Genomic DNA, 22,336 nt, shown 5'->3' with positions numbered 1-22,336 from the left:
TGGCTCGGGCTACTTCTGCCCTTTTGGACTCTGCTGAGTCTCTTCTATCGGCTACTTCTGAGGGCGCTCGTGTTGACCTCCTTCCTCTTCTCCGTGTTGGCCGTGATTTGGCCGAATTTACAATCCTCTCGGCCTTGGATACTGTGGATTCCTTAGGCTGTGCTATGGTTGGTTCGGTGGCTCTATGGCGCCATGCATGGTTGCGGGATGGCGTCTTTCCGGGGACTATCCGGGAACGCCTTGTTGACCTTCTCTTTTATGGGGTCCTTTTGTTTGATGGCCACGCCGATTCGGGTGTTCAGCGCCTCCCTGCGGGATTTTGTCCTCCCCCATAGGTCTGGAAGCCTACTGAGGCAGTGTTCCACAGATTGTTTGTGTTCTGTCCTCTGATTGTGGTTTGCCCTAAGAGGTGTTCCCCCATGGTTTTTGGGGATGTGCCATACTCCAAGTGGAGTACCTGTATGCTATTGTATAGCTCTACTATGCGTCACGTGGGCATGGAAGCCCCTTTGGGCTGTCTACGTCCAATGACGCCCTTGTCTTGCCGTTGCACGGTGTTCAGTGTTTACCGTTGTTCAGTGTTGTGCCTTTGGCGCTATCTCCTTTACGCCATGGGTCTCGCCTTGCTTGAGCCTTGCATATGTGCCTCATTCTCCTTTTTTGGAGGTTTTCAATGTATTTTAACACGCTTCAAAACGCGGCTACCTCCTGCCACGGGTGCACTAGGTGGGTTCTTCATCTCTCTTCGCTACTGCGACGTCTGGTCCTACATCTCTGTGTTTCAAGGAGCAAGTCAGTGCTTGTACTCAAGCTTGCCCTCGTTCTGCACGGCGGTGTCTTTTCTAGCACCTCTAAGTGCACTTTGTGTCTTTTCCTGCCTCTTCAGCACTAAGGGTTCCTTGCATGCCACTCCCTGGGATGGTCCACCCGCTTCACGATGCTTCTTTCTTGGCCTATACTAAGCACTCCCACTCTTCTGTAGAGGGTGGATTTTCCCCTCACAGTCTGAAGAAGTGGTCGGGAGATCTGAGGTTCTTCTCAACAGTTATGCCTGTTCCTATTCACAGCTCCTAGTGGCACTTTCGGTGCCTCTGCGGCCACTCCCTTCGGATGTGTCTTTTTTACTGGGCGTCACACTACTCTATGTCTCCTGTGCCTGCGGGACAGCTCCTCTGCTGCAGGTTGTCCCAGGTGCTGCACCCTGCTTCTTTGTATTTCGTGGGTGAGTTCTCACCTCAACCTTCAAGCTCCCTGGTTGGGCAGTTCCAAGCTCATTTTAGCTTTCGCCGTGGCTGTCTGCTCTGTGCATGTTTTAGTTCGGTCCGCTTCAAGCGTGCGTCAGAGTGATACTATCCACCCCTGTCACACTTTTGGTGGCTAGGTGTGCACTTGGCGTGTCTTTGTTCTCACCTACCCTTCTAAAATGTTGCTCAGTTCCTGCCTCTGCCCTTCGCTTCCTGGCAGTGGCCTTTCCGGCCTCCCTTGCATGGGCTGGCCTGTTAGGGTCTGGTTACATTTCTTCTTGATATCCGCTAGCTTTCATTGGTGTCCACTTAATGCACCACAATGAGTTGGGAGTAGTCCTTCTCCCTCCTTCGTTCTGGACTCTCTCTCCTTTGTTCTGGCTAGTGCTGTTTATATATCTCATACTTTTACGGGTATGGTGTCACGCTATTCTGGCAGTTTGGGATATCTTGTCTTTTGCTCTTTCGAGCCACTTGGTTTGCTGTCTGGCTGTTCCGCCACAGCCTTCCCCATGGTCGGTCACTCTGTTGCCGGTTCAGTGCTTCGGGCACTTTATGTTGTTCTGTCGCAGACCCACCTCACCCTGGGGGTATGGCTGTGGTATCTATTCTAAGTTAAGGAATCTGTGGCTAGATGTCTCTATCAGATGTACGAGTTACTTACCTTCGGTAACGATGTATCTGGTAGAGACGTTGTCTAGCCGCAGATTCCTTAACGCCCACTCATCCTCCCTGTTCTGCGAGGACTTTGCCAGGTGGGTTTCTCCACTTTGCCTCCTTTTGGTTGCCATTGGTCTTCTTTCACGGGGCTCACATTGTTGTGCCCTCTTTAAGAATTGCCATAGGCGGCTGCCTCCCTCCAGGTGTCTCTTTCCTGTAAAACAGTGCCTTTTCATTCACCTTCATCAGGAGATTCTTCTTCTTCTCCTGTTGCTTCCCTCCCTCCCACCGTCTCCATTGAGTCAGGACTTTTGTCTCCTCTATAGTCACCTTCTTTGGGGATCTGCTGGACTATGTTTCGGCCTTCCCGTGCTGTAGGGGAATATCAATCTTTTCATACCGTCTCACAGTAGACTGTTGGTCTTCCCGTGTTCCGTCCTTGTTGGTCGGCACAGTTCTACATGGTAATAACAATCTATCTTGCCTGTTGCGATTTCTTCCCTTGCTACTCAGCCTTTGGAGACGGTCCATGCTTCGCTTTGCGGGGTTTCTTCTCAAGGCTTTGCTCTGCCTTTACTTCTTCTCGTATATGTAGACAGTTTCTGATACTGTCTTTTATGATGGTGTTTTGCACCATCCGCCTTCTTTCTTTTACGGATTTTTCATCCTTCGCACACTGTTGCCATACTTTCACAGTTTTGTTGGTGGCTCCGCGTTGTGTCGTGGAAATGTTTCTCAAAGAAAACTGACTTCAGCGCGCCGGGAGGGACTTATATGACCACGCTGACGTCACGTCCGTGGACGACGTCAGGGCGGGGTTGTGTGGCGCCATCCCCCAGCGCGCAGATGTGCTGCTGCTAAAGGTTTTCCAGATCCAGTCTGACGCCTGGGGATATTTTAAGTTAAGGAATCTGCGGCTAGACAACGTCTCTACCAGATACATCGTTACCGAAGGTAAGTAACTCGTACTTTAAGGACTCGCCGGCTACGGCCAAGTGCTTGGACCTTTCGGCCACACGCACTCCTTCGGCTTCTGCTTTTCGCTCCTTTTGTGGCTAAGGAAGGGGCGCCCAAACATGTTTGTTTCAAAGCCACAGGCCTGCGCAGCAACAGTCTCAATGCAGCCACGGACATGGGACCCGCCGAGGTGGGTCACGGGGCCAGCGGGCAGGATAGTCCACCACCTCCCCTGCCACCACTGACTCCAAACCTTCCTAGTCCAGTGTATCTGAAAGAAACACGTTAGTTAGATTCCTTACCTTAGAATATCCCCAGGCGTCAGGTTTGATCCGGAAAGATTTTTTGTCAGCAATACCCTTGCGCGCCGCTAGGCGTCGTCTGCGGCTCCGCGTCTCTCGTCGGCGTCGTGATCGCCGGGATGATGTCGTCGGAGTACTTAGACGCCGCCCTTGTGCGCTGACGCCAGTTCTTCTATTTTCCGAGCCAGTAAGCGCAGATCCGGGAAGAGTATACACCCTTTAGTCACTTTTTGACTAATCTTTTTGGACTTTTTTTGGTTCATCTTTCGAGTCGACCTCGACTCCTGGTGCCGGTAGGGATGCCCGGGTTCAAGCCGTGCGACACCTGTAACCGACTGATGTTGGTTACGAATCACCACCGTCGGTGTCTCTACTGCCTTGGGGCCGACCATGATGCCCAGTCGTGCCCCGACTGCTGGGCCTTGACCTCGAAGGCTAGGTGGGAGCGGTCCAGCAAGCTCCTCGAGCTCTGGCAGTCGGCTCCGCGCCGCTCGAGGTCCTGGTCGATGAGGAGGTCGAGGGACCGGTCGCGGAGCCCAAGTCATCACCGCTCGTCGGGTTCGAAGTCCTCGCATTCAGGTAAGTCGAGGCACAGTAAGAAGAAGTCAAAGAGGCGACATCGCTCTTCTGACTCCCCTCGCCAGTCGCGCGACTCGGCTGAGGGTTCGGTTGGCACCACCCGCGCGGCTCCATCGAGCCGCAGGAGTCGCGCCGGCCCCATACCCTATGGTCCCTGGGCCTATCGCGGCTCCGGACGAGGATTGAGACTTCCTCGTGGCCATGAGGAGTCTCGCTCCGCCATTCAGGTCCTGTCGGCGCGCCTTCGGGCCCCGCGGGTCTGCTTGGGAGGCCTAGCGAGCCGGCTGCTTCGGCCCCGGTGCTGTCGTCGACTTCGGTCCCGACGCCGCCGGCGCCGACCCCTATGGTGCCGCTCCCGGCGTCGTCTACGGACGACGTCTTCCCCAGTTTTGGTCCGGGTCTGGCATCGGAGCGGTGCCGCCCGGCGCCGTCTCCGGCGCCGATGGATGAGCAATTCATCTACCGCCCGGCACCGTCCTTTCAACCTATCTACCAGGAGTCGGATGACGGGGACGACTGGGAGGGGTCTGAGGACCCTCTGGCACAGCAGTGCCAGTTTAATCAGGACTGGGCAGAAGAGCTGGGGGATGCCAGTGGTCTCGATATTTCACCTGACACTGGCTTCATCTCTCCTTACTCCGTGGCTACGGAGGAGGGTGCAACCTATTCTGTGGTGCTGCGCAGGGCTGCCGAAGCCCTTCACCTGGAGTTCCCTGCAGCAGCCTTGAGGACTAACCTCCTCACTGAGGTGCTTCAACCACCAGTAAACTCTTCGGAGCCTCTACTGCAGTTCAATGAAGCACTCACTGACGTTCTGATGGGCACCTGGTCGAAGCCCTCCACAGTCACTCCTGTGGACCGGAACGTGGCCTGGCGCCACCGCCCTGCTCTGGGCGACCCCAGCTTTCTGTCAGTGCACCCCACCCCTGAGAGCCTGGTTATCCAGGCCTCTACGTCCCAGACCGCCTTCCCGTCCGCTCCTCCGGATCGGGAATCCAAAAGATTGGAACAGTTTGGGAAGAAGCTGTTTTCCTCCCTCAGTTTGGGGTTGCGGTCCATTAATACCGCGTGCCTTTTGGACCGTTACACACACTCCTTGTGGGATACGGTGGCGGACGTGCTGCTCCAGTGTCCGGAGGAGGTCCGGACACGGCTCTCCCAGGCTCTGGCTGATTGGCGGGATGCAGCACAGTACTCAATTCAATGTGGGCTTGAAACCACGGACTCGCTAGGTAGAGCAATTGCGACGACGGTGGCGATTCGTCGCCACGCTTGGCTGAGATCCACGAATTTCTCAGAGGATTTCCAGATCACCCTCATGGACATGCCCAAAGCGAATAGTGCGCTGGAGCGCTTTAAGGACTCCAGGGCTACGGCCAAGTCCTTGGGCCTCTCAGCCCCGCATCTGCAATCTTCTGCTTTTCGCCCCTTTCGTGGCCAAGGAAGTGCGCCCCCGCATGGCCGTCTAGCCACAGGCGGCAGAACCAGCCTCAACGCGGATGTGGATTCCGCCGAGGCGGAGCAGGAGGACAGAGAGCCAGTCAGCCCACATCTGCCCCCGCAGCCTCTGCCTCAAATCCTTCCTAGTCTGACCTTTCAGGCCCATTCCACGCCAGTTCACCATCACCTGCTCCACTGGCATACCATCACGTCGGACAGGTGGGTGCTGCAAATCGTCCGAAGGGGCTACTCCCTCCCCTTCAAGGCGACCCCTCCAGCCATTCCTCCGCAGTACCACCACATGTTGGGGGATCACTTGCAACTTCTGCAGGAGGAAGTTACGGCCCTCTTGGCCAAAGGGGCCATCGAGCGCGTTCCTGGCCCAGAAGTAGATCGGGGTTGTTACTCCCACTACTTTCTGGTTCCCAAGAAGGGAAAAGGGGGCCTACGCCCTATCTTGGACCTCAGGAGCGTCAACGCCTTCCTCCGGAAGGAGAAGTTCAAGATGCTCACCTTAGCTCAGGTTCTGGCTGCCCTAGACCCTGGAGACTGGATGGTAGCGTTGGACTTGCAGGACGCATATTTCCACATCCCCGTCCTGCCAGCCCACCGGCGTTACCTGCAGTTCACGGTAGGCCACGAGCACTTTCAGTTTACCGTGCTCCCCTTCAGCCTCACCAGTGCCCCTCGGGTGTTCACGAAAGTGATGGCAGTGGTCGCAGCTCATCTGTGCAGATTAGAGGTTCCAGTCTTCCCCTATCTCGACGACTGGTTGTTGAAGGCAGGCTCGCCCCAGGCAGTCGTCTCCCACCTCCAGACTACGGCCGACCTCCTGCATTTGCTGGGGTTCTCCATCAACGTGCCGAAGTCGCATCTGAGTCCCTCCCAGAAGCTTCTTTTCATTGGAGCGGTTCTGGACTCTGCGCTGTTTCGGGTCTATCCTCCAGAACAGCGGGTTCGGGATATTTAGGCTCTGATTTCGATCTTTCAGCCTTTATCCTGAGTTTCAGTCAGGTTGGTGCTGCGGCTGCTGGGTCTGATTGCCTCCTGCATCCTGCTGGTACACCACGCTAGGTGGCGGATACGGGCTCCGCAGTGGGACCTGAAGTTCTAGTGGGCTCAACATCGGGGCAACCTGTCCGACCACGTCCTGATCTCGGAGGGCACTGCAAGACAGTTGCAGTGGTGGCTCACGGACCGCGATTGGGTCAGTGGCAGATCCCTCTCCCTACACCAACCGGAGCATGTAGTGGTGACGGATGCGGCCCTCCTGGGATGGTGGGGGCCACATGGGAGAGGCGGAGATCAGAGGCCTCTGGTCTCCGGCGCAGTCCCGGCTCCATATCAACCTATTGGAGCTGCGGGCGATCCGGCTTGCACTGAAGGCATTCCTTCCCTCTGTTCGGGGAAGTGTAGTGCAGGTGTTCACGGACAACACCACCACCAGGTGGTATTGCAAAAAAAGGACGGGATGGGGTCGTGGACCCTTTGTCAAGAGGCACTGCGCCTCTGGGCATGGCTGGAACATCAGGGCATCACCCTGGTGGTTCAACACCTGGCGGGCTCTCTGAACGTCAGGGCGGACGAACTCAGACGCCGGTGCATGATGGATCACGAATGGTGTCTGAACTCGGACTTGGCGCAAGGCCTCTTTCGGCAGTGGGGAGAGCCTTGGTTAGATCTATTCGCCACCGAAAAGAACGCGCAATGTCATCAGTTCTGCGCGTTGGAATTTCCAAGGCGGCACTCGCTCGGAGATGCTTTTCGTCGCGAGTGGAGTTGCGGTCTGTTGTACGCCTTTCCGCCTATACCACTTCGGCCCAGAGTGCTGAAGAAGATCAGGCGCGACCGGGCCCAAGTCATCCTTGTGGCTCCGGATTGGGCACGAAGATACTGGTATCCCGAGCTACTCAGTCTGTCAATCGATTCCCCGAGGAAGACCTTCTGTCGCAGCAGCAGGGGACGTTCCTCCACCCGAACCTGTCCAGCCTCCACCTCCATGCGTGGAGATTGAGCGGCGACGGTTGATGCCATTTGACTTGCCTCCTGAAGTTTGTGATGTCATTCTGGCAGCCAGGCGTCCCTCCACTAAAACGGTATACGCCTGCAGGTGGAACAAATTTGTGGCATGGTGCACAGCAAAGGCTGTGGATCCCCTTTCCGCCCCTCTTTCTGAAGTTCTCCTCTTTCTTCTTTCCCTGGCCCAGCAGGGCTCTGCTCTGGGCACCCTCAAGGGATATCTTTCAGCTGTTTCTGCCTTCTTACGGCTTCCTGATCAGCCTTCTCTTTTCAAGTCCCCTGTTGTTGCTAGATTCTTTAAAGGCATTACTCACATGTTTCCTCCTGTCCCTTTCGTAATGCCTCAGAGGGACTTGAACCTGGTGTTAACTTATCTGATGTGCGCTCCTTTTGAGGCACTTCATAATTGTCCTCTTCGTCTTCTGACTCTTAAGACTGCTTTCCTGGTTGCCATCACCTCTGCCAGAAGAGTGAGTGAGCTCCAGGCTCTTTCTTCTAAACCTCCTTTCCTCTCTGTCCATCCGGACAACCTTATTCTCAGGACTCGTCCTTCCTTTCTCCCTATGGTGGTTACTGCCTTTCACATCGGCCAGTCTGTTACATTGCCCACCTTCGTTCCGCCTCCGCATCCCTCGAAAGAGGAAGAGAGGCTCCTCTGTCTGGACCCAAAACTTGCGCTCTCCTTCTATCTGGACCGTACGAAACAGTTCCGGGTGGACGACCAACTCTTCGTTGGCTACGTGGGTGCTAAGAAGGGGCGGGCAGTGCACAAGCGGACCATCTCTCGGTGGGTTGTTTTGTGCATTAAGGCCTGTTATTCCTTGGCTAAGAAGGAACCTCCTGTGGGGCTGAGGGCCCATTCCACTCGGGCCACAGCGGCTACTACTGCCCTGGGACGGGGAGTCCCTCTGCAGGACATTTGTCAGGCAGCAACGTGGGCCTCGCTGCACACGTTTGCTAAGCATTACTGCCTGGACAGCCAAGTCCGGAGAGACGGCTTCTTTGGCCGTTCCGTTCTCCAAGACTTCCTGGTGTGATCTTGGTTCGCAGACCCACCACCGGGGTTGGTATTGCTGGGTTATCTATTCTAAGGTAAGGAATCTAACTAACGTGTTTCTTTCAGATGAACAAGTTACTTACCTTCGGTAACGATATATCTGTAAAAAACATTAGTTAGTTAGAATCGTTACCGCCCTACCCATCGTCCCCGTTCTGCGAACTGATATCTAGGGTTAAGGTCATCCCTTTCAGGGTCCTAGATTCATGGCACCAGGGTCGGTTTCTTGCATTAGTTTGCGTTCCTGGCGCGGAAAGCTATGTACAAGAACTGACGTCAGCGTGCGAAGGCGGCCTTAGTACTCCGACGGCGTCATCCCGGCGATCACGACGCCGACGACGGACGCGGAGCCGCAGACGACGCCTAGCGACGCGTAAGGGTATTGCTGACGAAAAATCTTTCCGGATCCAGCCTGACGCCTGGGGATATTCTAAGGTAACGAATTTAACTAACTAATGTTTTTTACAGATATATCGTTACCGAAGGTAAGTAACTTGTTCTTCAGGCCCACCAGTGGGTGGCAGGACTAACCATCACCTCCCCCATTGGCGCAGCATCACTTCAGACAGGTGGGTTTTATAGATAGCCCGAATGGCTACTCCCTCCCCTTCGAGACTACCCCTCCAGTCATGCCACCTCAGTACCACCGCATATCGGGGGATCACATGGCACTTCTCCAGCAGGACGTTGCGGCCCTCTTGGCCAAGGGGGCCATCGAGCGCGTTCCGACACCAGAAGTAGGTCGTGGTTGTTACTCCCACTACTTCTTGGTTCCAAAGAAGGACAAGGGCCTGCGTCCTATCTTAAACCTTCGGAAGGTCAGTCACTTCCTCCGGAAGGAGAAGTTCAAGATGCTCACACTTGCTCAGTTCTTGTCTGCCCTAGACCCGCAAGACTGGATGGTAGCCTTGGAGTTGCAGGATGCTTATTTTCATATCCCCGTCCTGCCGGCCCACCGGCGTTACCTACGGTAGGCCACGAGCACTTTCAGTTCACCGTGCTCCCTTTAGGCCTTACCAGCGCCCCTCGGGTGTTCACGACAGTGATGGCGGTGGTCGCAGCTCATCTGCGCAGTTCAGGGGTTTAGGTCTTCCCCCTATCTCGACGACTGGCTGTTGAAGGCGGGATCGTCCCAGGCAGTCGTCTCCCACCTCCAGACTATGGCCGACCTCCTGCATTTGCTGGGGTTCTCCATCAGTGTGCCGAAGTCGCACCTGATTCCCACTCAGAAGCTCCTCTTTAACGGAGCGGTTCTGGACACGGCGCAGTTTCAGGTTTATCATCCCGAACAGCGAGTCCGGGACATTCGGGCTATGATTCTTTCGGCCCTTGTCCTGGGTTTCGGTCAGGGTGACCTTGAGGCTGCTGAGCCTCATGGCCTCCTGCATCCTATTAATCAATCATGCCAGATGGCATATGCGGGCTCTGCAGTGGGACCTGAATTTCGAGTGGGCTCAGCATCAAGGGGACCTGTCAGAGTATGTCCAGATCTCGGAGGGCACTGCACAACAGTTGCAGTGGTGGCTCACGAACCAGCATTGGGTCAGCGGCAGATCACTCTCCCTTCCCCAACCGGAGCACACTGTGGTGACGGATGCGTCCCTCCTGGGATGGGGCGGCCACATGGGAGAGGATGAGATCAGAGGCCTCTGGTCTCCGGCGGAGTCCAGGCTCCATATCAACCTTCTGGAGCTCCGGCCGATCCTGCTTGCACTGAAGGCATTCCTTCCCTCTGTCAAGGGGAGAGTAGTGCAGGTGTTCATAGACAACACCAATCCCCCGATCCAACTGCCTCTCCGGGAGGATCTTCTGTCGCAGCAGCAGGGGACGGTCCTCAACCCGAACCTGTCCAGCCTACACCTCCATGCGTGGAGATTGAGCAGCGACAGTTGGTTCCATTTGACTTGCCTCCTGAAGTTTGTGATATTATTCTGGCAGTCAGGCGTCCCTCAACTAAATCGGTATACGCCTGCAGGTGAAACAAATTTGTGGCATGGTGCACAGCAAAGGCTGTGGATCCCCTTTCTGCCCCTCTTTCAGAAGTCCTTTTGTTCCTTCTTTCTTTTGCCTGGCAGGGCTCTGTTCTGGGCACTATTAAGGGCTAGCTTTCTGCAATTTTGGCCTTTCTCAGGCTCCCTGATCACTCCTCTCTTTTCAAGTCCCCTTTCGTAAGTAGATTTCTCAAAGGCATTACTCACCTTTTTCCTCCTATTCCGTTTGTGATGCCACAATGGGACTTGAATCTGCTTCTTACTTATTTGATGTACGCTCCTTTTGAGCCGCTTCACAACTGTCCTCTTCGTTTGCTGACTTTGAAGTCTGCTTTCCTGGTTGCTATCACGCTAGGCATGTGAGTGAGCTTCAGGCTCTTTCCTGTAAACCTCCTTTTTTGTCTGTTCATCCGGACAAGGTTGTGCTCCGCACTCGGCCTTCCTTCTTGCCAAAGGTTGTTACTCTCTTCCACATTGGGCAAACTATCACCTTGCCCACTTTCTTTCCGCCTCCGCACCCTGCCAGGGAAGAAGAGACGCTCCACCGTCTGGACCCAAAATGTGCGCTCTCATTTTACCTGAATCGCACCCAACAGTTCCGGGTGGATGACCAGCTATTTGTTGGCTACGTAGGCGTAGTGCCAAGAAAGACCGGGCTGTACACAAGAGGACTATCTCCCGCTGGGTCATCTTGTGTATAAAAGCCTGTTATTCTCTGGCTAAAAAGGAACCTCTGGTGGGGCTGCGCGCCCATTCTACCAGGTCCACAGCGGCTACTACTGCATTGGGACGTGGCGTCCCCCTGAAAGACATCTGTCAGGCAACTACGTGGGCCTCGCTGCACACTTTTACTAAGCATTACTGCCTTGACATCCAAGTCCGGAGAGACGGCTTCTTGGGCCGTTCTGTTCTCCGTGACTTTCTGGTGTGATCTTGGTTCGCAGACCCACCATCGGGGTTGGTATTCCTGTGGTATCTATTCTAAGGTAAGGAATCTATCACTAACGTGTCTCTTTCTGATGCACAAGTTACTTACCTTCGGTAATGATATATCTGTAAGAAACATTAGTTAGTGATAGATTCCTTATCGCCCCACCCATCCTCCCCGTTCTGCGAACTGATTTCTAGTGTTAAGGTCATCCCTTTCAGGGCCCTAGTTTCAATTCACCAGTGGTCAGTATCTTGCATGGCTCTGCGTTCCTGGCGCAGAAAGTCGTGTACAAAACTGACATCAGCGCGCGAGGGCAGTGTCTAAGTAGCTGGTGCGATGTCATCCCGGCGATCATGACGCCTACGACGGACGCGGAGCCGCACGACGCCACCTGCCGACAAGCAGGGCTACTGCTGACGAAAACTTTCCGGAGCCAGTCTGACGCCTAGGGGTAATTCTAAGGTAAGGAGTCTATCACTAACTTATGTCTCTTACAGATATATCGTTATCGAAGGTAAATAACTTGTGCTTCTGGTGGTGCGAGGTCCAAGCCGAGATGGGGATAAGCTAAGCAGTAGCTGCTCTAGTAGGCAGGAAATAGGAGTCGTAAAATTCAAGCTTCGTAACATAATAACAATCCATGATTTCCCCAGGCGGTTGCTTAGAAAGAAATTTAGTTTTCTTCATTTTGGTGTGTTTCTGTAATGTTATATTTTCGTAATAATAGCTATATTCCTTTACATAGTCTACCATAGGGCATAAAATATAAAAGAAGATGTATGAATTCATTGGCCATGGGTGGGTATAGTTTAGGTAACAAGGAAATGAGCCTAGAAATTCGACCGAAGATTCATTTTTTTCATGTGAAATTAGTATCACAATAATGCGATTTAGAAGATGCCAGCAATATTCACATTAATCTACAAAACCGTGAGTAAAGTCTTCCAGGAAAAAAAAAGAACCACCATCTTTAGGCAATGTATCATTTCTTTTTATATTGGTTTTCAGTTTTTATGCAGCAGTTTCAAGTATTTTAAAGCATTCTGTTTTATTGTGATGTTTTGATCTATGGTTATTTTAGGAACGTTATTCGACGATAAAGGAGATAAGCATTCCAAGAAAGGAATTTGCATATGGGATTATAGTGACAGAATGCACAAAAAGTCCTCAGTGTTCTTCAACTATCTCTATGCGCCAACAGAAGTAGAGGTAGGACATAAATGATATATAGTAACACTTAAAAGTTTATTCCTCACATTTATTCAAATTTTCATCTGTGGATGCAACATTTCTTGTGCCTATTTAATTCACAATTGTAATTTATTTCCTTATATTATGTGATTATGTGTTAAGATTAAACATTATGTACTATTTGTTGGGTGTAAGACTCAGATTCGTTTTACATCTGTTGATTGAGGGGGTTTATAGTTGTTATGGCATTACCAGAGCAAGGGCTATCAAAGCTTATGTCTGGTGCAAAATATGTTAGAATAATAGGTATACTGGATAATTATGCCTTACAAACCTTGAACAAACTTTGCTGGCTGTTATGTTCCGCCTCTGACACAGTTTGTCTACACTATTTCCTGCCCTTTCTCCTTAATTACTAAAAGCCCATCCCAAGGACTTGAATATGGGCAGTAGTCCAGCAAGATGACTCAGTGAGTTGAGCGCTTTTTGCATGTTTGGTGATTGAGTATTTTTCAGGATGGGTGTTTGGTTTGTGAGTGCGCATGAATGTGTATATAGGTGTCCCCTGCAGGTCACCAGTTCAAGCCCTAACAGGCCCAGAGCAGTCTTTCATGATCAGGAAGCTAAAGTACAATTCAGTCTGCAATAGTAACACTTATAAATGTAATGTATTATTATTACTTGATATTTTATATTGTTTTTCTTCACCAATATCTCTGACTGAATGATTTTGAAAATTAGATTGCAGGTTATTATTGATTACCTACCAATGTCAGCTATACGGTTCATCCATTTTGTTATCTGCAGATGTCTTGCAGTCACTCCTTGTGTGTGGTCAGGAAATAGTTACTTTATCCTAATAACTATAATAGCTATTTTTTACCCTGCAGCAGCATCACAAGTCAACATAATCTGATCAGATGACAAAGAAGATAAAATGATAGGACTCCTTTCATGTAATCTTTGCTTCATCTTTTTCAAGCTGCAACCTAACAGGAACTAGCTTGAGCACAGGTTGTGACAGACACAGATTCCTGCAGATAGCAACTCATTTCAATTATGTAGGATGAAAGATAAGAGACATGTGGCCACTCAGGCTAGAGCAAAAATCAATAGTGGTCAAATGTGGTGGGTGTTCATGGTGGCATCTTAGATGACATTACAATGTGTTTACCTATGCTATGAATGAACTTCGCACTAGCATGCACATTACTCCATTTCAAAGTTCTGTTACTGTGTTTGCCACTGCTTTGTAAACAGGTGTTAATTGTAAATGCATAATAATAGATTTACTAGACATGTCTGCAAACCACAAAATCAGTAGGTCATTGGCTTAAGCAGTTTTGACAAAGTGAGTGCCAAACGTTAGAGCAGTGAACCTCACATCAGTCATTAAGTTTCCAGAAATATTTTGCAGCGGGAGCAAAGAAATGCCTTTAAGGGCATCTTAAACTAAGTTAGGAGGTGGGAAGGGTTCATGGTTACTGCACTTCAGCTTTTGTAACATGTAGCAGTCAAGCAGACACCCTACCAGTGCCTAGAAAAGCTGGATAAAAAAATGGAAGTCCTGGTGGCTTTTTTCCTCCTTGACAAGAAGAAAAACACTTCATCACATTTCCTCTCGTGTAAATACTTATGCAGAAACATACACAACCTTGATGTCTGATACTCTTTAAATACAATAGAAGACAGAATAGCATCACTGTAGCTTGAAAGATCCTTTTTATAGCCAGATAATTTTTTTATCATATCAGGTCAGCTCCTCAGGCTTGAGGACCCCATTCCTAATGGGGGATACAGAGTCTAATGCTATTTAGAGGTTTCCCACCTAAAAGAAACTGGCACACTGATAACCTTTCATTCCATGCAGAAATAATTATTTTGCAAATGTTAACAGTCCATGACTTTCTCCTACCTCCGAAAGAGGAAGACAGAACATGAATCACCTCCATTGCAGAAATGAAATATCCAGAATGTGTCCTACACTCATGAGACCATTCTACCATGCAGAACAATAGCTTCTGATCATCCCTGAGGCCCAAGCATTCTAAATGTTGCTAGCAGATCTCAAATGGTATGACCAGTCTCTGTTCTCCTGAAACCTACCATTCCCTTGCATCCACAGAGCCTCCCGCTGAACAATGAGGTTTTCTCTGACCTATGAAAGAGATGGAAGGACCAGCACAAGGACAGGATAATTTAGACGTAAATCTATCAAGGATGGTTGCCAAGCCTGAGTCCTCCAGATAGGAACAACATTTGCTATGATAGCAGTTTAATGTAGAACATTCAGTAATGAACAAAATTAAATTAGGAAAATATGGACAGCTCAAGGCTGGAGCTTCCTCTTTCTAGGGGAGATGTTATCATTGAGAACAGTTACAATTCTTTGCAAGTCCTGTGAAAAGCAAGCTGCAAAATATCCACCTATGCAGGGATGCCACTTTATGACAGCTAGTAGAATACTTCCATCTGGTGTCTCCAATAGTTCAGTCCATCTGGTGGCTTGAAATTTAGACCACCGCCATACTTAGCTTGCTCTATGATCAAGCAATCCAGGCAGAAATGGCAAAAGCCATTACTTGTGTCAGATAAATTCTTGGTTAATTGTCCCACTCTCTATAAGCCATAAACCGAACGACAGACAGATTGTTTACCCACCCCAATTTAACTTGATCATGGCAGGGCTCTTTAAAGCAATAGAATAAGTTAACTGCTCTGAGTAATGTTGTGTTTCAACACCACTTTGAAAGGTCCCTGTAGCATGCTTCCCACTACACAAGGCTTGCATCGCCTTGATCAAAGCCATTAACATTCTGAAGATTGTTGTGCTATTCTTGACTTCCATCTACTCCTAACACCAGTCGACCTCATCTCGCCTGTCCTAATTTAGAAATACTGAGTCAGAGTAGTGCAGCTCTGCCCTATGATGGGCAGCTTTAAGGATGAGGCTCTCCAACATGGGTCTTGTGAAACAATGTGGTGTCAATTAGAGACACAGTCTAATGCCACATTGCCTGTCCCAAGCCATCCCTCCTAACCCTCAATAGCATGGTAAAGTATTAGGGCACTGAAGCATATCTACAGGTTAGGCAGGTATACAGAGAAAAAAATGTAGGTGGTTCTGATGTGAAGAGCAGATACAATCCCAATATCCTGTCATTATTTTCATCAGGGGCTTGAAAGTGGTTGAAAATGAAAAACCTATTGAGACTTTGAAAAGTTTGGCTTGGATGTGTCCTTTTGTTGGGTACTTGAAAGATGTTGTGGCAATGGATATTTTTTTCGTGCAGATTTCTAGCTTTAAGAATATCTTTCAGGTTCCAATTTGCATCCAAAAACGTGTTCCCCAGCAGTATCTGTCCAGCTTTGGTAATCGTGGCTCCACGTGACATCAGCTGTGACTTCGCTTGCCCAAGATGTAAGGTACCGACTGGTGCGTTAGGTCATTTTCAGTTTTTTCTGCATCCCATCGACATGGTTCCAGAGCTCTCTGTGCCTCCCCAGTGAAATTCCTCAGCTTTCAACAGTGTCTAGGTAAAATGCCTCCTTGTAAGGTTTCCGGGGTTTAAAAGCTCTTGTACATGCTTTTAGAAAGACATCCCTTTCAGATCAGCATGACAGGCCGCATGTGGTGTCTTGTCTCCAACCACAATCCACCGGCCTACGATTCCTGCTCCTCAATGCACAAGAAGTTAATCGGAGAATGGGAGGCCAAATAATTTTTGACTGACGCCTGTGACGACGCTCCAAAGAGATACCTGTCTCATTCAGTCTCCTGAACAGAACGATATCCGATCTACCTATTAAAAATACAAAAGTGCCCTAGGATAGAGAGGACTTATTTTTCCTCAAATGAGTGTTCCTAGGACTATTAAGGGACTCAGTTATGTGCGTTGCCCCCAGGTTTCACCACCAGGGGCTCCAGCCTCAGCACAGTTCTCAAAGAAGCAAATGCTTTGCCAGCACCACCCATGGATGTGATTTCTGTGCCATTTTCACTTTCAAAATCAGCAGACATTATCCAGCTGAGAAAGACAAGTTATCTGCCTGTTGTCATGAATACCTCTCTAAAGATAGTCAAAAAGTACTTTTGTCACGTTTCCTGACCACATGGAAAATCTGTTTTCAGATATGGTCAAGGACGGCCTGGATGCCTTCAAACAAATCCTGAAGTGCAGCTTGTACGCTGCTGATATGGGAGCTCGGTTGATGGTCATGGTTATTCCCCTTTGCTGCTGTGAATGTATGTGCTGCTCAGGCTTCTCGGGAGATGTCATTCTGACTTGAATGCACATGTCATTTTAAAGGTGAATGACGCTTTGGTAAGACTGATGACTCCTTCCTGTAGTGATTTATAAGTAGTTGTGTCACACCACAATTCCTGGGCATGACTAGTGAGACAACACAGTTTAGGAAGCTTCCTAGCTTCTCCAGGGTGCAGCCCCTTCAGCAGCAGCTATTACAATCTGATTAGAGATGGTGCCATTGGAGAAAAAGAGGCATAGGATTTCGCTATATTTCTTGTTCCCCAATAAGAGCAGAGGCCTGAGACCCATTCTTGACCTTTAAGTCTTGAATTCGTTCATTCCACAGGATAAGTTCAGAATGCTGCCCCTGTGCAAGGTCCTGTTAGCCCTCAGGGTGGGGACTGGCAGTTTGGCTGGTGTTGCTTGACACCTAGAATTCCTGCTTTCATATGATAATCTTGCCTGCCTACAGGTGCTACCTGAGGTTCACTGTCGGTTATCAGCACTCTGTCTTTTGTTCTACTAGTTGGCCTAACAACTGTGCTGCAGGTGTTCATCGAAATGCTAGTGGTGGTGGTGGTGGCGGCTCCACCAAGGAGGTTGGGAGTTCCAGTATTTCTGTGCTTCGATGACTGGCTGGGGAAGGTAGACTCCCTTGTGTTTGTCATGGACAATCTACATTGCCCCATGACCCTTCTTCACAACTCTGGCTTTACCAGCAACATAAGTGCGAAAGTCTGACCCCGCACAGAGATTTACCTTAATAGATACAGTGCTAAATACAACCTGTATGTGGGCTTTTCCTCATCCTCAAAGGTTTGCAGACAACTGGGATTTAATTCCGATGTTTGTGGCTCAGATACCAATCTCAGATCTGCAAACCTACACCTGTTTGACCTGACAGGCCTCATGCATCTTATTGGGGCTGCATGCCAGGTGGCAAATGAGGACCCTTCTGTGGTGAATGAGAAAATAGTGCTCCATAATAAGGGGAGTTTCGTTGCTTGGGTGCATGTTTACAACTGTGTTCTCCCATGTCTGCACTAGCAGATTTGCCCCTCCAGTGGTTTGTCCCTACGGCTCCCTGCAGTCATAGGCTGCTGTGATTACGGGTACCCTGGCTTTGTACTGGGGCACTCATCTGAATGGCATCACAGAGAAGGGCCTGTTTTTCCCACCAGAGTGGTGTCTGCGCACAGTTCACCTTGCCCTGAATGCTGCCCTGTTATTCCATCTCAGAGAGCACCATTGAGGTTCTCTTGGACAACACAACCACCCTCTTCATATCAGTACAGAGGATGGTGTGGGGTCTTGGCCGCTGTGTTAAGAAGCGATACAGCTGTGGAGATGGGCTCTACAACAGAGGATTACCACACGTTATTTTACCACGCAGGCTTGCCTTAGGGGAGAGCTGGACTTAAGAATAGTGTAAATTACTATTCCAACTCCAGTCTACGCGATAGTAGGAAAGGTTTTAGGCTTAAAATCCAACACCAGTCAAACAACGCGCCCTCTAAAGCTAGTCGTTGTAACTACTTGCGGGTTAAAGGAATATGTGGTAACTTAGCAGTCGGGTAGTGACTGCGTTATAGAGGCAGGTCGTTCTTCTGACTGCGGGGTAAGAGATGTTTCCCGCCTGATGCTTTGGGGTTTTTTTTTTATTATTATTTTTTTTTTTTTTAAAACCTTTATTTTAAATCAGTGACACAGCTATTCAGCCGACAACCCGGAGGTACGGCAGCTTTAGAGACTCAACACACGCTTGCGTCCACATTTTACTGACAGGAGAGTCAAAGGTTCTGTTTTGAATAAACATAAATCCAACCCTAAACACAAACAAGGCGATAAGTACTGTAAGCACCAAAAGAGGTTCCCATCGGGGGGACGAGCCCCATTCCGTCCAACGGACACAGGTCTATAGTAAGGGAAAGGAGGGAAAGGCAGAGACTCAAGAAGACAAACACATACCAACAAGGAATTCAAAGCCGGAAAGAAAGCTAAGGGGAAAGCTGCTCCTCAGGCGGGTCCAGGTCTGGGGGCAGGCATATGTTCCCTCTGTACTGGTTCCATGGCCTCCATACAGAGTGCCATTTCCGAGGGCGCCCTCGAGCACAATACACTGTCTTCTCCCTAAACATGCTCCAATCCATGTTTTCCATCCACGCTGTCAATGTGGGAGGCCTATCAGAGTCCCACAGCCGAGCAATGTCACGCTTGGCTACCATGTTCCCTAGGGTCACCCACTGAGTCTGTGCCGCGTTGTGGTCAGTAGGACTCCAGACATTCAGGAGACAACATCGCGCCTCAGGCTGCATGGCAATTCCCGTCACCTCCCCCATCACCTCGTGGACTCGCCTCCAAAACTCCATAATAGCACCGCATTCCCAAATAATATGTAGGAAGGTACCCACCATACCACAGCCTCTCTTACATAAGCCCTCCTCAGAGAAACCCATGTGGACCAACCTCGGCCCCGTCACATAGACCCTATTTTAAGCTGCACCAGCCGCAGGCGCGCGGGGATAGCAACCTCTTTGGGAGAAGAAACGGCATACTGCCAATCCTCATCATCTAGTTCAAGGCCATCCCTGGTCCATTGATCTCGCAACCCTAGAAGAAGATCCGCCCGAACATTAATAAGTTTCCTATAAATGAGCGAAATCGTGCTCTCTGGCATATGGCCATCCAGGATCCGGTCCTCCAATGGAGAGGACTCGGGCACCTTCTCCCCTTCTACAAGGACTGACCGCAAGGCGTGGCGCACTTGAGCATATCGGAAGAACTCCGAGTTCCCCAGCTCGTATTCCTTCTGCAACTCCTCGAATGACTTTATCCTACCCTTAACCAGAAGGTCTCCAACCCTGGATATGCCGTTCAGGTCCCATTTCTCAAACCCTTTTGTATGCCAAAGCTTTCCCAGAATATCGGAATCAAACAGAGGGGTGGCAAGGGTAAGCTTACCCTTCCAACCCAATGAGTCCGTCGCCACCTTCCATACATGAACGGCCACTCTGGTGGGCCCCGTAAGGGTGAAGTCCGACGACTTCGAGTACAACGCTCTGTGGTAATCCCCCCACGGAGCAACCATCGGTCCATGGCGAAGCCGGGGCTAAGCGCCGGACCATATACACCATGGTTAATCGAGCTCAACTGGGTGGCCCAGTAATATCGTCGAATGTCTGGAAGCGCGATACCACCGTCATACCACGGAAGCGTCAACTTAGCGATCGCTATACGCGGACGCCCGTCCCACAAGAGCGCGCGCTGGTGGCTTTCGACCTCACGGAAATAGCTGGCCGGGACCAAGTCAAGGGTATTCTGGAGGGCATAGAGGAAACGGGGAAGGGACATCATTTTGAACAGTGCGGCACGGCCAAGGAGGGAAAGCGGCAATCGCCGCCAGCCCGCCACATCCCGCCGCAGACGCGCCAAGGGAGGGAGCAAGTTCTTCTCGTAGCGTAAAATGGGGTCGGTGGAAATATAGATCCCCAAATACAAAAAGCCCTGCTGGGCTATCTGGATCGAGCAGTTGCGCGGGACAGGCGGGACATCCCCACACAGGACATACAAGTATGGGTTTTGTTTTTTTAACTCTTTTTAGTCTATAGTCTTATGGTGTCCTGGCTGTAGGTCTGCCAAGAGTCACCGGAGATGGTGAGCTTATCTTCAGTATAAGTAGTGGTACACGTTGTAATGGTATTGTGGGCTTGTCACCCCACAGTGACAGAACTGATCTTTTCCAGTATGGAGTGTCCAGGTGAATCTTTCCTCACTATGGCCCTGAATAGGAAGTGTCCTCGGTTTTGTACTCTACACTTCCCCTGATTAGTTTCCTGGGTGATTCCTTCAGGATGCATTCAGATTCCATTGGTCTCTCCATCAAGTCCGCTTCTAACTTGACTTGAGTCCTTCAGAAGGTGCGGGAAGATCAAGCAGTCCTCTTTGTCATTGCCCAAGATTGGGTGAGAGATATTTGGTGCACCAATCTGCTGGACTTCAACACTCAGCCTCCTCTTCCTTTCCCACGAAGAGTGAACCTGCTTTTGCAGCAGGGTGCTTGGTTCCTTCACCCTAATCCTTTAACTCTGCAGCTCACTTTAACTCTGTTCCTCACATGACAGAACAGAGTGGATGTCCAGCTCTTAATGGGCTTCACTGGAGCCAGGAACTGTACAGCATTAACCAAGTGCACAATGGGGTGGAGCTTCGAAGAGGTGTCAATACACTGAAATTCCACTGTCGGACAAAAAAGTGGGGTGAAACAAGGCCAATCCCATCCAAGACATTACAGTTGTCTTGGCCTAGACAAGCACATTCTTGCAAACTAGAGACCCAAGCTATGAGCAGAATACAAGAAAGATTCTTGACGGAAGGTGAGCAACAAAGATAGACTTGAGGATTTATGGGTTCACCTTTAATATAATGACAGAGATCATTCTTTAGGTCTTACGCCTAGCTATGCAGTGCGCAGCACTGCTCGCGCAGCGAGAGACCTCTTGTACGGGGTTCCAAAATCGAGCCAGGAATCGCACACGCTTGTGCGTGTGCTTTTCCTTTTGGCTTATGCTATTGGGCTGTCAGTGCGTGTATTTTACAAACAGAGCACGCAATAGGTCAAAGGCGGGCGCATTGCTCTGCCCATGGCCTATTGGTGTCTATTACGCGCAACGGCCGTCATGTGGTTTCAATTATCGTGCCCAGACACGGGCGCGATAATCGAAACCACATGTCTCGCTGTGGTGCGCGCGCACCACTCGCGGGATTGTGTTTTATTTGGATCCATTTCACAGGGAAGCAACTAAATGAAAGAACCGTTGACTTCTTGTTTCAAAGTGAGTGCAGTGTTGTTGATTAAGGATGCTATTTGCCAGGGACACAGTTTTCCATCTCTTCAAATCATCTAACAATTTATATTTTACGGGAGTGGAATCTGGTCTATCCGATGTAAAAAAAAAAGCACATATTCCCTGTGGGCATGCAAAATCTGGAGCGATCGCTAGTTCTTGAGAGTTGCCATTTTCCTCTGATTGCATCAATTCAAAAGTCAGTAACTTGAGGTTCCTCATACCTCAACCAGGGCCGAGATTTAAAGTTGTCCCATTGCTGTCACTTCAATACTGCACAATAACAGCATTGCTTTCATAGGCACAAAAAAGCGAAACCCTACTCGTGACTTTCCAGACACCATAAGGCGGCGTGCTCCCAAAGGCCACGAGCAACACAGACTATCTGAACACAAGGACACACGGATGACTACCTGCTTCGAAGCACACGAAGTTACCCGTCCACGACACGGGAAGGGAGTGCAGACACCTGCCCGGTGTCCCGTCCATGTCCGTTGGAACGAATACACGGAAATTCGGTCTATCTCGTGCACATTCTTTGAAGCTAAAATATATATGGGCAACGAACGAATATTCATTCCATTGGACACATCTACTTAAATATGTATAAAGCCAGCACTGCACATGATAAACTACGTTCTGTCAGAACAAAATGCAATTACACGAGAACTTCAAAACGAATGTGAAAGAAAACATGGTCTGACAACTTCGTAGTGGGAGCGGCTTATCTCTACTTCATCACGGGCACTATGCAAAGCATAAGGACATTGGTTTTAGCTTTTCAATTACTTAAACTACCGATGGGTTTAGGCTATGGTTCTTTAAAGTAAAGTACAAAAAGCATTGAAAATATAATTTTAAGTGTATTTTT

At 49.9% G+C, this 22,336-nt stretch overlaps 1 protein-coding gene across 6 annotated transcripts in view; it reads left to right on the top strand.

The window, feature by feature from the left end:
* Positions 1–22,336, top strand: part of SBF2 (SET binding factor 2) — a 2,080,461-nt gene that overhangs the window by 1,889,031 nt on the left and 169,094 nt on the right. For all 6 annotated transcript variants that reach the window (XM_085648170.1, XM_085648169.1, XM_085648168.1 and 3 more), the window contains one exon: positions 12,262–12,389. In XM_085648170.1, the coding sequence (XP_085504296.1) occupies positions 12,262–12,389 (128 nt within the window). The remainder of the gene's footprint in view (positions 1–12,261; positions 12,390–22,336) is intronic.

This window comes from Triturus cristatus, chromosome 3_2, assembly GCF_964204655.1.
Source record: "Triturus cristatus chromosome 3_2, aTriCri1.1, whole genome shotgun sequence".
Taxonomy (NCBI): domain Eukaryota; kingdom Metazoa; phylum Chordata; class Amphibia; order Caudata; family Salamandridae; genus Triturus; species Triturus cristatus.
The sequence above is the reverse complement of the archived record's forward strand: the minus strand, read 5'-3'. Positions and strand labels throughout refer to the sequence as shown.